The sequence below is a fragment of the Lipotes vexillifer genome, unplaced genomic scaffold (genome assembly GCF_000442215.2).
Source record: "Lipotes vexillifer unplaced genomic scaffold, Lipotes_vexillifer_v1.1 scaffold865, whole genome shotgun sequence".
NCBI classification, from domain to species: Eukaryota; Metazoa; Chordata; class Mammalia; order Artiodactyla; family Lipotidae; genus Lipotes; species Lipotes vexillifer.
The window spans coordinates 2259436-2274111 of record NW_006795130.1 but is presented as its reverse complement, the minus strand read 5'-3'; the positions used below and the strand labels follow the sequence as shown (position 1 = coordinate 2274111).

Genomic DNA, 14676 nt, shown 5'->3' with positions numbered 1-14676 from the left:
CTTTCCCTACCACATTAGTGTTTGAAATCTTCTCCACTCTCTTGTGTTTTACTTTTCTTCTCAGAAACAAAACAGATATATAGATAGCTTTCATATTATTGTCAATAATTATCAATTGTTTATAAAGTATTTAATAATATGTGATATGAGAGTGGAAAGCATTACTTAGAATTTAAATTCTCCTTTATACTATCAGCACAAGTATTAAAAATTCTTTATAAGTATATGGTATATTGCTTTCTGCTTTTTCCATAAGGTTAGTCTTCCAAGAAATTCTGAACTACATTCCAGTGACATTCATTTTTATTTAAAAGTTTTCTTTAATAAAAATACTTCCATTTTAAAATGAATATAAATACACGATCAAATTGTAGAAAATATCGAAAAGGAAAAGGCTTATGTCTAAAATACTGATGGGCTGTTAATGCGGTTCTTCTGTTCATTTTTGTTAAATTCTAACAAAAGATGCTGAAGATGTTGAATACCTTTTTATATTCCGATAATCTCTTTGAACAGTAAATATAAGAACATCCCTTATTAACGTTTTGGTTTTCATAAACTACAAATGTTCATTTCTTACGTTTTGTGTTCTTTTGACTTTATCTTAATTTGCTACCTATATTTTCAATGTCGTTTTCATACATTTGTTTATTCATTCACTCTATTTTAATTGTATCATCATAAGCTGCCAGAATTCCTTCCTAGAATAGTACAGCATATAAACAATTATAATATGAACTATATTATATTCTGTCCAATGATAATCATTATAATTTAATCATTCCACTATTTTTGAATATTTTGTTTTAAACTTTATTATATCTTATGGTAATATGTTCAGCTCTTGCATATAGCATTATTTATGATTTGGATTACTTCCTTAGGGTAGAGTCCTAGAAATGGATTTTTATGATAATAGTATATAAAAATTTTTGTGATTCTTGATATGTATTGCTAAATTACCTTCCAAAAGAGTTCTGTCACTAACACTGTATGGTTATATCAGCTTTTTCACATCTCTAGTAATGCTGAGTATTAATAGTTTATACTCAACCAATTTAACGTGCAGAAATCTGTTTACATGTTTTTGATTACTAGTGAACGAAGCTGATTCTTTTTCAACATTTATCATTTTTCTTTTGTTTATTGTTCATTTTTCCATTTATATGAGCCATAATAGTTTCTTTTTCTCATATGAGAATATTAAAATAGTATTTTAAAAATATTGAATCAATAAATTCATTAAAAGTAAATGTTAAAATATATAAAATGATAACTAAAATATTAAAAAAATCTTTTGGGTAAAGATAACCATTTTTCATATTTGTTAAACAGGTTTTATCCTTTATAATTTTAGTTTTTAATTTGTTTGATTTTGCTTTTATTTAGAAATGCTTTAAATATTTTTGTTATCAAATTTGTTGTTCTTATTGTTTGTTTGCTTCTGTCAACTGCAAACTCTCATGCAGAAGTTTGATAAGCACTGAATCCAGTTTTCTCTGGCATTTTATTTAAGTAATGTTGCCTCTGGAATTTTTTAGCATCATAAAAGCTGCATACTTTATTAATTTGAGCTTCATAAATCCTACCAGATTGCTGGTAGGAAAATATATCAGCTGCTGTTCTTTCAATTGTGTTTTTGTTTGTTTGTTTGTTTTTGGCTGCATTAGGTCTTCATTTCTGTACACGGGTTTTCTCTAGTTGCGGCGAGCGGGGGCTCTTCGTTGTGGTGCGGGGGCTATTCTTCGTTGTGGTGCATGGGCTTCTCCTTGTGATGCCTTCTCTTGTTGCGGAGCACAGGCTCTAGGCACACGGGCTTAAGTAGTTGCAGCACGTGGGCTCTAGAGTGCAGGCTCATTAGTTGTGGTGCATGGCTTAGTTGCTCCACGGCATGTGGGATTTTCCTGGACCAGGGAACGAACCTGTGTCCCGTGCATTGGCAGGTGGATTCTTAACCACTGTGCCAACAAGGAAGTCCTAGTTGTGTTTTTTGTTTGTTTGTTTTTGCGGTAGGCGGGCCTCTCGCTGCTGTGGCCTCTCCCGTTGGGGAGCACAGGCTCCGGACGCGCAGGCTCGGTGGCCATGGCTCACGGGCCTAGCCGCTCCGCGGCACGTGGGATCTTCCCGGACCAGGGCACAAACCCGTGTCCCCTGCATTGGCAGGCGGACTCTCAACCACTGCGCCACCAGGGAAGCCCATGTGTTTTTTGATTGAGGTGTTTGATATGCCAACTCCATTCTGACAGAGAAGCTCAACCAAATGGAGAAAGTAAGAATGTATCTATAAAGTACTAAAATTGCCACACATCTCTCCCTATAGAAAAAATCATGTACTGGAAATATATAGAAGTTCCCTGCAAAATATAAAGATATCATAAACTCTGTCATCACTAAACAACTTAGAAAATAAGGTTTTTATATAATTGATTATATCCCTGCAAAGCTGTAATCATGGTTTTGAGGCTTATTAATGTTTTAGCCTGAACTTTTTTGTTCTTTCATTAAATATACACAGTCCTTCATCTTTTCCTAGCATTTTCCACTGTGTACACTGATAGTTTTGACACAGATAATGTGGACCATTCATACACAAACCGGAGATTTTGTATCAACTAGAAAAGTGTGTAGAGAAAATGTGCCGAATCCATGCAAGAGATTTAAAAAAATAAATTTTTCCTCAATGCAGTTAGTTCTGTGAACAGAAATTTTTCTGGGTTTGATAATCAACTACTTAGGAGTTCCCTTTTATTTTGTATGATTTTTCTTCTCTCCTGTATTTCCTAACACCATCCAACTGATCATCCGAAGTAGAAGTTTCAAAATTTTTTCCCTCTGCCACATCTTTCACCTCCAGTTATTTATCACATCTGATGTCTTAAACTTCAGAAATGATTCCTTAGCTTGATCACTTCCCTGTAGCCCCTTAATCAGCATCTGATCTTAGGTATGAACTTTTCCAAAGGTTGGCGATCTGCCTCTTTTTATTCTACCCTGTCCTCAGAAGAGTGCTATCATCATTTTAAAAAAAACAATCTGCCTTTCACCCTACTAGTAAACAGATGTTAAAAATTCCTAGTTGCCTACTGAAGAATGTCTAAATTGGTTAGCCTGGCACAGAGAGTTTTGTCAGTTTTTACTATTTTACCTACATTACCTGTAACTTATTTTCTGAATACGTTTTCGTTTTACCCCTACCGTTGAATATTTTTTCTCCCTTATTTGTCAAATTATTGTTCAAATGTTAAACTTTCCCTGCCTCTTTCTTTCAGAAACACTTCTCTGCTCTGTGTTTTGTTCTGTATATAGTTCTATTTATATACTTGTATGGAAAGTTGCTCTTTTCTTCCATTATAAGATGAAGTAGATTTTAAAATGTTTTTATTAGAAAACAATTTATATGCTTATCACACAATCAAAACAAATGTATATAAGATCCATAATTGCTTGTACTTTGGAGTGAACCACTGTTAACACCTTGGTTGTAGTCTTCCAGGTCCTTTTTAGTACACATGTATATTGGATAATTTTGTTTGCAGTATACATATACATATTGCACTTTTCTTGGATTATATTGTGCATATGTTTTGGTTACTTAATATTTCTGAATTGAAATATATGGATAATATCTATCAGTAGTATAAGTCTACAACATTTAAAAATATTTAACTCTTTAGTAGAAGCAATGCATACACACAGTAAAAATAAATCAAAGTGAAAAATTAAGCATTTCTCTCTAAGACTTCCAGTTTTCTGAAATGGACCTACCCTATCATTCATCAGAATTCATCAGGATTTATAAGGCCAAAATTTGGAATAAGACTAATTTGCCCATTGATTCTCACTGCTATTTATTCTCTGTGCATATTATGCTGGAGGTTCTAGTGTCTGCACTAAGGCAGGAAAAGAGGAGAAAACATATTTTTCCTTATCCACAAATTATGACTGTATATGTATGGCAAAAACAGAAGAATCATTGCTGTTAATTAGAGATGTTAGCAATTTGATTGGATAAAAAAATTGATGTAAAGATTATATTTCTTAATACCAGCAACAAATAAAAATTAGGTTTAAACAAATATCATTTACAGTACTGTTAAAACGTAGGAAGTATGAAGTCGTGACTGTAAGAGATGAGCAGGATTTATGGCACAAATTATGAAACTAATAGATGTTAAAGACCTAAATAACTATACTGTGGTATATACCGTAATCATGGATTGGACAGTTGTCGGTGGCTTGCTTCATGGATCTTAGTTGTGCAGCATGTCGGCTACAAGTGGACAATTTAATATTGGAAAGATATCACTTTTCCTTGTGTGTGTGTGTGTGTATGTGTGTGTATATATATATATGTATACATATATATATATATGATTGCAATCCTAGTCAAAATTCTGACAAGTTATTTTTTTTTTGGAAATTGACATCTAGTTGTGCATTTATGTGGAGTTCCAAGAGGGCCAAGAATAGTCAAAGCACTCATGAAGAACATGAAGAGAGCACTTGTCCTTCCATTAAGACTGATAAAACAATAATATCTAAACAGAAATGGAATTTTTGCGGGAGTAGGCATATAGATCAATGAGTCAGAATAAGGAGCCCCCCCCTCCTTCTCTCTCTCTCTCTCTACACACACACACACACACACACACACACACACACACACATATAGTTGTCTGTCTGTCTGTCTTTGGTAGTGGTGATGGTCATGGTAGTTACACAAGCGCTGAATTTCAAAATACTATTTTTAAATTGTATATTTATTTCAGGTACCTTTAAGAAATTTATAAAAAATAAAACTGAACTATAAACGAAGAAACAATTTTAAAAAACCTTCCCTTCTTCTCCACTCCATACAGGGGCAAACACTAACAGGTTTTGTTTTTTTTTTAATTAAAAAAAATCAATTAATTTATTTTTGGCTGCGTTTGGGTCTTCGTTGCTGCGTGTGGGCATTCTCTAGTTGCAGCGAGCAGGAGCTACTCTTCATTGGGGTGTGCAGGCTTCTCATTGAGGTGACTTCTCTTGTTGCAGAACATGGGCTCTAGGCGCGCGGGCTCAGTAGTTGTGGCTCGCGGGCTCAGTAGTTGTGGCTCGCGGGCTCAGTGGTTGTGGCTTGCGGGCTCAGTAGTTGTGGCTCGCGGGCTTAGTTGCTTCGCGGCATGTGCGATCTTCCTGGAGCAGGGCTCAAACCAGTGTCCCCTAAATTGGCAGGAGGATTCTTAACCACTGTGCCACCAGGGAAGTCCAACAGTTTGTTTTTAATAGTTTACTGTTATAAATATAAATAATGTAGTTATGCCCCATTTTTTGAATTAACAGTTACTTATCTATTGACTCATCTGAAAGCTGAAGAATATAGTGCACATATACTGTTTTTTCTCCTTTTTCCTGCCTGATTGTCTTACTTATGTTATTTTAGATATTTTAATTTTTCTACTGATTTATTTATTTATTTATTTATTTTAAAGCTTAGGGGAAGTCAAGAGACTTCTTTGCAGCAGGATGGAAATTTTATTTTATTTATTTATTTATTTTTGGTTCCGTTGGGTCTTCATTGCACACGGGCTTTCTCTAGTTGCGTCAAGTGGGGGCTACTCTTCCTTGCGGTGTGCAGGCTTCTCATTGCGATGGTTTCTCTTGTTGCAGAGCACAGGCTTTATGTGCGCAGGCTTCAGTAGTTGTGGCACACGGGCTCAGTAGTTGTGGCACATGGGCTTACTTGCTCTGCGGCATGTGGGCTCTTCCTAGACCAGGGATCATACCCGTGTCCCCTGCGTTGGCAGGCGGATTCTTAACCACTGCGCCACCAGGAGAGTCCCGTGACTTTATGACTTTAAACAATATACTTAAAGCCTGTTTTTAAAAAGTTGTTCATTAACACGAGATACTTGTGGACTCTTCAAATGAAGGAATGAGAATAAGACAACTTTTCATCTCTCCATTCTTCCATCTTCAAAATGTCAGTGTTATAGATGATGTTTTTACATTCTGTTTTATAAGTATAATTAAATATTACATATTTTATCTCTGCATAGATTCAAAAGTTGAAAACCAAACAAAACATCATTACTGAATAACTAGGTAGATATTTTTCTCTGTAGAACCAAGTAGTGTGATTGAATCAACTCTTAGAAGAGAAAATACAATCCATTGTTATTAAAATTTGGACTATGTAGGGGAGAATTTTACATGAAAAAAATATAATAGACCCTCATTTAAATTTCTTTCAAAATACTTACACTTTTCCAAAGTCATACAGTTGTCACTTTTTCTTTTTTTTTTTCGGTACACGGGCCTCTCACTGCTGTGGCCTCTCCCTCCGCGGAGCACAGGCTCCGGACGCGCAGGCTCAGCGGCTATGGCTCATGGGCACAGCCGCTCCGCGGCATGTGGGATCTTCCCGGACCGGGGCACAAACCCGTGTCCCCTGCATCAGCAGGCGGACTCTCAACCACTGCGCCACCAGGGAAGCCCACTTTTTCTTTTTTTTTTTAAACCCCATGCAATTTTTTTTCTTCCTCCCTTCCTCCTTTCCTTTCTTTCTTGGCTGTGCTGCAGGGCTTGTGGGATCTTAGTTCCCTGACCAGAGATTGACCCGGGCCCTCAGCAGTGAAAGCACCAAGTCATAACCCCTGGACCATCAGGGAATTCCCCCTTATGTTTCTTTTTGATTTATACACCAGCATAGAATATAGTAGTTCATTGTCTTTTAGCTTCCTATATCAAGTCTGGTGTTATTCTGATTCTTATTCCTTTTTATGTAGTGTGTTATTTTTCACCCCAGAAGCTTTTAAGGTTTTCGCTTAATATGAGAGTTCTAAAATTTAACAAGGTATGTCCAAGTGTGGATTCCAGTCCCTACTTCCGAGTATAATTGCTTGGTGTTTGGAGATATCTGAACATTATATATATATATTTTTTCTCTTTTGACGACTTCTTTTTTTCCTAGTGTTTCTTTCTTACCCTTTATTATCTCTGTTCTCCTTTTCTGTCATTCATGTTAAATGGATCTTGGACCATCTAATTCATTCTTTGTTCCTTTTAAGTTTTCTTTCATACTTTTCATCTCTTACATTTTTGATCCAATTTCTGGGTATTTTTCTTAATTTCAGTTTCGTTCTCTTCATCTTTTTAAAATCTCTGTCCATTTTAATTGCTTATGTCATTGATTCAACTATTAATTTAAAAAATTCAATGGTGGTAAAGTTAATTTATAGCAACTCTGTTATTCTCTAATTGTTCTTTTGTCATATAACTAGACAGGTAGGTTTCCCCGAATTGTCTCTGAGAAAAAACTAGGCAGAAAGTGAAAAACAGTGTGAGAGTTCCTCAAAAAGTTAGACTTAGGGTTACCATTTGACCCAGTAGTTCTACTCCTACATATATACCCAACAGAAATGAAAATGTTATATCTACACAAAACCTCGTACATGAATGTTCATTAGCAGCATTATTCTCAATAGCCAAAAGATGAAAGCAACCCAAGTGTCCATTGTTGGATGAAGGGATAAACAAAATATGGTATATCTATAATGGAATGTTATTCAGCAATAAAGAGGAATAAAGTACTTATATATGCTGTAGCATATATGAATCATGATAACATTATGCTAAGTGAAAGAATCCAGTCAACAATGCCATACACATATATATTATTCCATTTATGTAAAATGTCCAGAATAAGTAGAAATACAGAAGATAGAAAGTAAATTAGTGTTTGTTTAGGTCGGGGGAAGATGATGTAAGGTTGGGTTTTGATAGCTAAAGGGTATGGGATTTCTTTTTGAGTTAATGAAAATATTCTAAAATTGATAGTGATGATGGTTACAGAAGTATAAGTATATTTTAAATGATCAGATTGTAGACTTCATATGGTTGAATTGTATGATATGTGAATTATATCTCAATAAAGCTGTTATCAAAAAAAGAAAAGAAAAAGGCAGGTGAGGAATCTACACAGTTGCTAGATATAAGAGGACTTTTTCATGACAGATTAGAGCATTTAAACAGATCTGACTCTTGTGGGTAAGGTAGGAGTGGTTGGGCAGCTACCCTCGTATACCAAATACAGTATTTAAAGAAATTGCTCTTGCTGTTATGTCTCCTGTCACTGCTTTGTCAATCTGTTACATTAGCTTTCTGTTAAATTAGAATTTGTTGTTTCTCAAATTCGTTGTCTGTGCGTGGCATCTTTCCTTGATTTGTGGTGCTGTTACACTTTTGTTCATTTTCATATATAAAAAACATACTTTTTGACATTCAGTCAGATTTGGAAGAGGAAGCAAGCATATGCTTCCTCTTCCATCTTGAAATGTGAGGTTCTATAATTTTTATACCCCTTGAACTAATTTTAGAGATAATATTAATAAGCAAAATTTTGGTTTCTGTAGAAAACTCTTAGTTGACTGGAATGAGGAGAAATACACTGATTTCTTTGTGTTTGTAATTAACAAGTAATTCTGAGACTGCAGTTCTGAATTTGACTAACCAGTGCGTTGTATGTGACCTTTGTCGGACAGTCTGCTCAAATACTTTATGCCTCACTTTCCTTGTTTGTTAAATAAAGGCATTTTGTTTATCCCTTTTAGTTTTAAAATTGATCATGTTTACAGTTGACCCTTGAACAGAATAGGTTGAACTGTGTTGGATCCACTTAATAAGTGGATTTTTTTTTTCAATAAATATAGTTTACAGGTCTTTAAGTGTGGGGAAAAGTTTGCGTTTGGTTAGAGATCACAGTATGTGGAATCAAAAGAACTAGGGTTTGAGTCCTGACTTTATCCACACTGCTTTAGCATCCTGCCCTTGGGTGAGTCATTTATCATTTCCTTTACTTTTGAGGCAGAGATAACTGTCCCCGGGTTTTTCCACAGAGGGGTGGGGGATTGGTGTGTTGACACCCCTCTTCCCCTTCTGTCCTGCCTGAACAACTCGCAGTGGAAGACCTTCACATAACTTTTACAGTCTGCCTTCAGTGTCCATGGTTTTACATCCATGCATTCAACTAACTGTGGATTGTGTTGTACTGAAGTATGCAGGTATTTATTGAAAAAAAAAATTGAAAAATATAGGAGCTAATATTACCCACCTCATAAAATTGTGAGCATTTTAAAAAATGATGATTTGGATAAAATGTTTAAAACAATAATTTTTGGCACACATAATAAATACTATGTAAATGTTAGCTGTGGAACCTCACCCTAAAATGTCAGAGGGTTCTGAAATCCTGTAAGTTTTAGAAAAACTGAATAATAGTCAAACAGGTTTCTTTGTTTCAGGTATCTCAGTGCCTTTAATATGCTGATATGCACTATGAAAATTCAAGATGGAAATAGAGTACACACATTTCCTGCGCTTATTTGGTCACATAATCCTTTTTCTCTAGACCGTCTTGCAAAGCTAGTGTTCTTTTTATTTATTTTTTATTTTTTTGTGGTACGCGGGCCTCTCACTGTTGTGGCCTCTCCCGTTGCGGAGCACAGGCTCCGGATGCGCAGGCTCAGCGGCCATGGCTCACGGGCCCAGCCGCTCCGCGGCATGTGGGATCTTCCCGGACCGGGGCACGAACCCGCGTCCCTTGCATGGGCAGGTGGACTCTCAACCACTGCGCCGCCAGGGAAGCCCGCTAGTGTTCTTTTTAAACAGTAATAGTCTAGAACCATATTGGTCCAGTAAGGTAGCGGCTAGCCTTGAGGTTATAGATACTCAAATTTAAGTTAATAAAGTTCAGTAAAATTTAAAATTTTATTTAAAATAAAACTCATCAGTCACACTAGCCACCTTTCAAGCGTTCAATGGCCACATGTGGCTAGTGGCTGTCAGACTGGACGCACAGATACAGAACATTCCCACTGGAGTCAGAAAGTTCTGTTGGATGGTGCTGGTAGAATTTGATAATGAAAACAAACTAAACAATAGAGTATATAGTTGGTTTACTGTAATTTTAGTAGCTATAATAAATTTAGGCCCATCTAGTTCTTCCCGAAATATTGTAGTTGTTTGATTCTTAGTCATTGGAAGAAATTAATGATGATGGAACGCAGAAGACTGTAATTTAAGGAGAGTTCTTGAGAAAGTGAGAAAGCATGGTGTTGCTGTAGCAACAACAAACTGGGTGGCCTACATCAGAAATTTATTCTCTCAGTATTCTTGGGAGGCAGAAGTCTGAAATCAAGGTGATAGCATGGTTGCACTCCTTGTGACCAGCCTAGGGGAGAATCCTTCCTTGCCTCTTCCAGCTTTTGGTGGGTGTTGGCATTCCTTGGCTTCCTTGGCATATGGCCATATCACTCCAATCTCTTTCTCCATCTTCACCTGGTCTTCTCCTCTCTGTCTTCTCTTTTGACCGTTGTAAGAAGACCTGGCATTGGATTTAGGGCTCACCTGGGTAATTCAGGAGGGAGGATCTTACCTTAAGATCCTGAACTAATTATGTCTGCAAAGACCCTTTTTTCAAATAAGATTACATTCACAGGTTCTGGGGGGACATATCTTTTTGGAGAAATTGGCTTTTGAAAGTGGAATGGCCTCAAACGAACATGGCAGTTGATCACTGTATGTTTACTTTGTCTATTCATTCTTCCTCTCATCTCCAATCTCTAATATCACTCTTAGTTGTTACATAGTTCAGAAAGTAATTAGAAGAGAACATTTCCTCAACTACCACAACTAGCCACCTATCTGCATCTGGGACTGTGTACTTTGTTTTCTCTCCTGTTAGTATTAGGTGAATATTATCAGTGGTATACAAATACTGCTGTTAACATTTTGGCAGGTTTGCTAATTGTGTTTATTGGCATCTCAGGGTTTTATAGATGGGATCTGAAGGCAATTGAAAGTATGGAAGTGGGTATAATAACTGTATTTTTCCTACTCCTAATGTAATCATTTCTGTATTTATCTCTTTTTATATTTTGAAGTTCTGTGAAATGTTTCATTTGAGTAAAAAGATCTACTTCCATACTTAAAAATTTAAAGTTTTGAAAATACTTTCCAAGACTGGCATCTTTTTTGAATACTCTATTCACATCCCAATCTCTCTCTTCTTTGACTGATCTTCTGTAGCACTTGCTGTCTACATTGCATACATTTTGTTGGTTGATAACTTGGTATTTTAAAATTTTCTTTTTCATGTGTGTTCATCCTTTTGTCCCTCCAAGGTCGTAAATCCTTTGAAATTAAAGTGTATACGCATGCCCTTTGGTTATCTCTGACAGCATCTAACATGTTAGAGACATGTAGTAGGGAATATTGACTTATGATCTGGATTATTAAAATGCTATGTAGTTTGAGACTTATTAGAATCAGTATCCATAGCCCGTTGTCTGGGTATGTGTAATTCTAGGGGTTTATATGGATCATCTTGTACGAAAAGTTTTATGTATAGCTAGTATATGTATTTTCCTGGAGAGAAGTTCTCTAGCTTTTATCAGATCCCAAAGTAATGAAGTATCAAAGGTTTAGTTCATCTCTCTCTGTCCCTATATTTGGTAGATACAGAAATTGTGTCACTAAGCAACTTTCCTAGAATCATACAACCCAATGTAATTTCCCAATTCTTTAAGTTATAAAGTAATAGCCTTTATGATATCTAAAACTTGTAGAACTTATTAGAATATACTTTTGTAAGGATTTTAGAGTTCAGTACTTAATATAGGAAGATATGCATTGCTTATAAATAATAATTTATAAAGTTATTTTTACCTTTTGTTTAGTTTAATGGCTAATTATGGTCAGCCTATATATTTTAAATTCTTATAGTTTTACACTTGTGGAAAAAATTTCTTAAGTATGGAAATTTAGCAAAGTTGTTTTTTATACAACATTTTAATTCATTTATTCAACATAATTATGTAGTTCGAAAAGTTTCACTAAATGTGATTTAACGAACTTCTAATCAGAAAAATTTGCATTGTGACAACTGACAAATGCTAACTTACTTTTTTCTACTGTGATTTCCTTTTAGGTTTGATGAACTTGTAAAAAAATTCAAAGTTGAATATCATGCTGGTGGCTCTACCCAGAATTCAATTAAAGTGGCCCAGGTTGGTTAATTATTTTAAAGGTGATAAAGAAATGGATTCAGAATGATTCTAGACTTTTGGTCATTGTGCATAATTATTCCAATCTATATTTTGTTGCTATAGAATATTTCCGTTGGTTTTGAATGTTTATTATTCATTTATATTTCTTCTTAATTTGTTGTGGAATCCTTTGATTATTATTTTATATTTCATGTTATTGATTTGTAGAAATTCTGCATATTTTGTAGATAGTATTCTTTTTTATTCTATAAATTCGAAGTATTCCTTATTTGTCATTTGTACTTTCACTCTGCTTATCATGTCTTTTACTTTGCCACAGTTCTTAGTTTTTTTTAATATAGTTAAACTTTATGGCTTCTGCATTTCATATAATACTTAGAATGGAATTCTTACAAGATACTATAAGTTTTCTTGTTGTATATATAAATACATATATACCTATATGTCTACATAGTTGTATGTATGTATGTGTAAATTTATGTATCTGTGTCTATATCTATATACGTCTTCCAGAGGGTAATTGGATAAACTTATTTTGACATATACTCTACAAGTTACCAGCGTGACCTAATTTTAAGTGGGAGCATTAGTGTTCTATTTAAAGTTCCAATTATGAAGGACATGAAAAAGCTTTACAGACTTCTGGTTCTTACCTCTATGATTTGTAAACTAGCTCAAAATCCCACGAACTGCAGTCAGAGGTCAACTCTGATGGACTCAGGTCATTTTGATTTTTTTATTGATTAATGCTTTCCCTTTGAATTGTAATTATGGGCCAGAGAAGTGGAAAATTGACAAACAAAGGTTGAATAATTTCTGGTTTTTTAAACTAACTTTTATTAGATTTAGACATACACTGTATAATTATCCTGCATACTTCCAAAGCTCAAATTTAATCATAGTATTAAAATATTGTAGGTTGTAAAATATTGTGTGCAGTGGCCTGAGGAGATGAGGTCTTTGTATTTGTCAGCTGATTTTGTTTGTTTGTTTGTTTAACATTCCGGTTGTCACTTTGTGAGCTCAGGTTAATGGAAAAAAGGCAGTTTACTTCTGTATTAGTTTTCTCAGGCTGCCGTAACAAAATACCACTGACTGGTTAGCTTCAACAACAGAAATTTATTTTATTACAGTTTTGGAGGCTGATACCATCTAAGATGAAGGTGCTGTCAGGTTTGGTTTCTGGTGAGGCCTCCTTCCTGGCTTGTAGATGGCTGCCTTCTCACTGTGTCTTCATGTGGAGGTGGGGTAGTAGGGGGAGCATTTGGTTCTCCAGGAACCAAATCAACTGTATCTTAGTCTTGGATTTTCCAGCCTCCAAAAAATTTTTTGTTGTTGTTCAAGCCATCCAGTCTATAATATTTTGTTATGGCAGCCTGGGCAGACTAAGACAAGTTATATACCCAAAAGAATTGAAAGCAGTGTGGAAGATATACATGTAAACCCATGTTCATAGCAGCGTTATATTCACAATAGCTAAAATGTGGAAGCCACCCAAATGTCCTTCAGTGAATGAATGGATAAACAAAATGTGGTATATGCACACAATGGTATTTTCAACCTTAAAAAATAAGGAAATTCTACCACATACTACAATATGGGTGAATCTTGAGCATATATACAAAGTGAAATAACCCAGTCACAGAAGGACTAATGATGATGATTCCAGTTATATGAGGTACCTAGGTTAGTCAAATTCATAGAGATGGGAAGTAGAATGGTGGTTGCCAGGAGTTGTGGGAGGGGGAAATGAAGAGTTATTGCTTAATGGGCATAGCGTTTCAGTTTTACAAGATGAAAAGAGTTGTAGAGATAAATAGCGGTGATGGTTGTACAACAATGCAAATGTACTGTATGCTTTAAAATGATTAAAAAGGTAAATTTTGTATATGTCTGTTTTACTACATTGAAAAAATAAATCAAAAATAGATTCTAGGAATGCTTCAAAAGGGAGTGATAATCAACTTGATTCAAGTTATGGATTTCATTTGTTTATTCAATAATCAATGAGGCGACATAACAAGTCAAAAGCATGGGCTTGCTCTTGGGGGCATGGGAGTCCATTAGAACTGGGTTTGAGTTCAAGCTTTGTCACTTTATTGGCTATGAAAGCATGAGCAACTTTTATGGGCCTTTCACCTGTAAATGGAGGTTAATGCTTATTGCAGGTGGAAGTTGTAAGGATTTATGAGATAATGAATGTTTTAAAAAATTATGCTTCTTTTTGTTTTAATTAATTAATTAATTTATTAATTTTTTTGGCTGTGTTGGTCTTCGTTGCTGCGCACAGGCTTTCTCCAGTGGCAGTGCACGGGCTTTCTCTAGTTGCGGTGAGCGGGGGCTACTCTTCATTGCAGTGCGCAGGCTTCTCATTGCAGTGGCTTCTCTTGTTGCAGAACACGGGCTCTAGGCATATGGGCTTCAGTAGTTGTGGCACGTGGGCTCAGCAGTTGTGGCTTGCGGGCTCTAGAGTGCCGGCTCAGCAGTTGTGGCGCACTGGCTTAGTTGCTCCGTGGCATGTGGGATCTTCCCTGACCAGGGCTCGAACTCGTGTCCCCTGCATTGGCAGGCAAACTCTTAACCACTGCACCACCAGGGAAGTCCCTATCCTACTTTTCAAAAGACAGTT

At 35.7% G+C, this 14676-nt stretch overlaps 1 protein-coding gene across 4 annotated transcripts in view; it reads left to right on the top strand.

The window, feature by feature from the left end:
• ADK (adenosine kinase) overlaps positions 1-14676 on the top strand; it is a 509882-nt gene that overhangs the window by 164757 nt on the left and 330449 nt on the right. For all 4 annotated transcript variants that reach the window (XM_007467500.1, XM_007467497.1, XM_007467498.1 and 1 more), the window contains one exon: positions 11969-12047. In XM_007467500.1, the coding sequence (XP_007467562.1) occupies positions 11969-12047 (79 nt within the window). The remainder of the gene's footprint in view (positions 1-11968; positions 12048-14676) is intronic.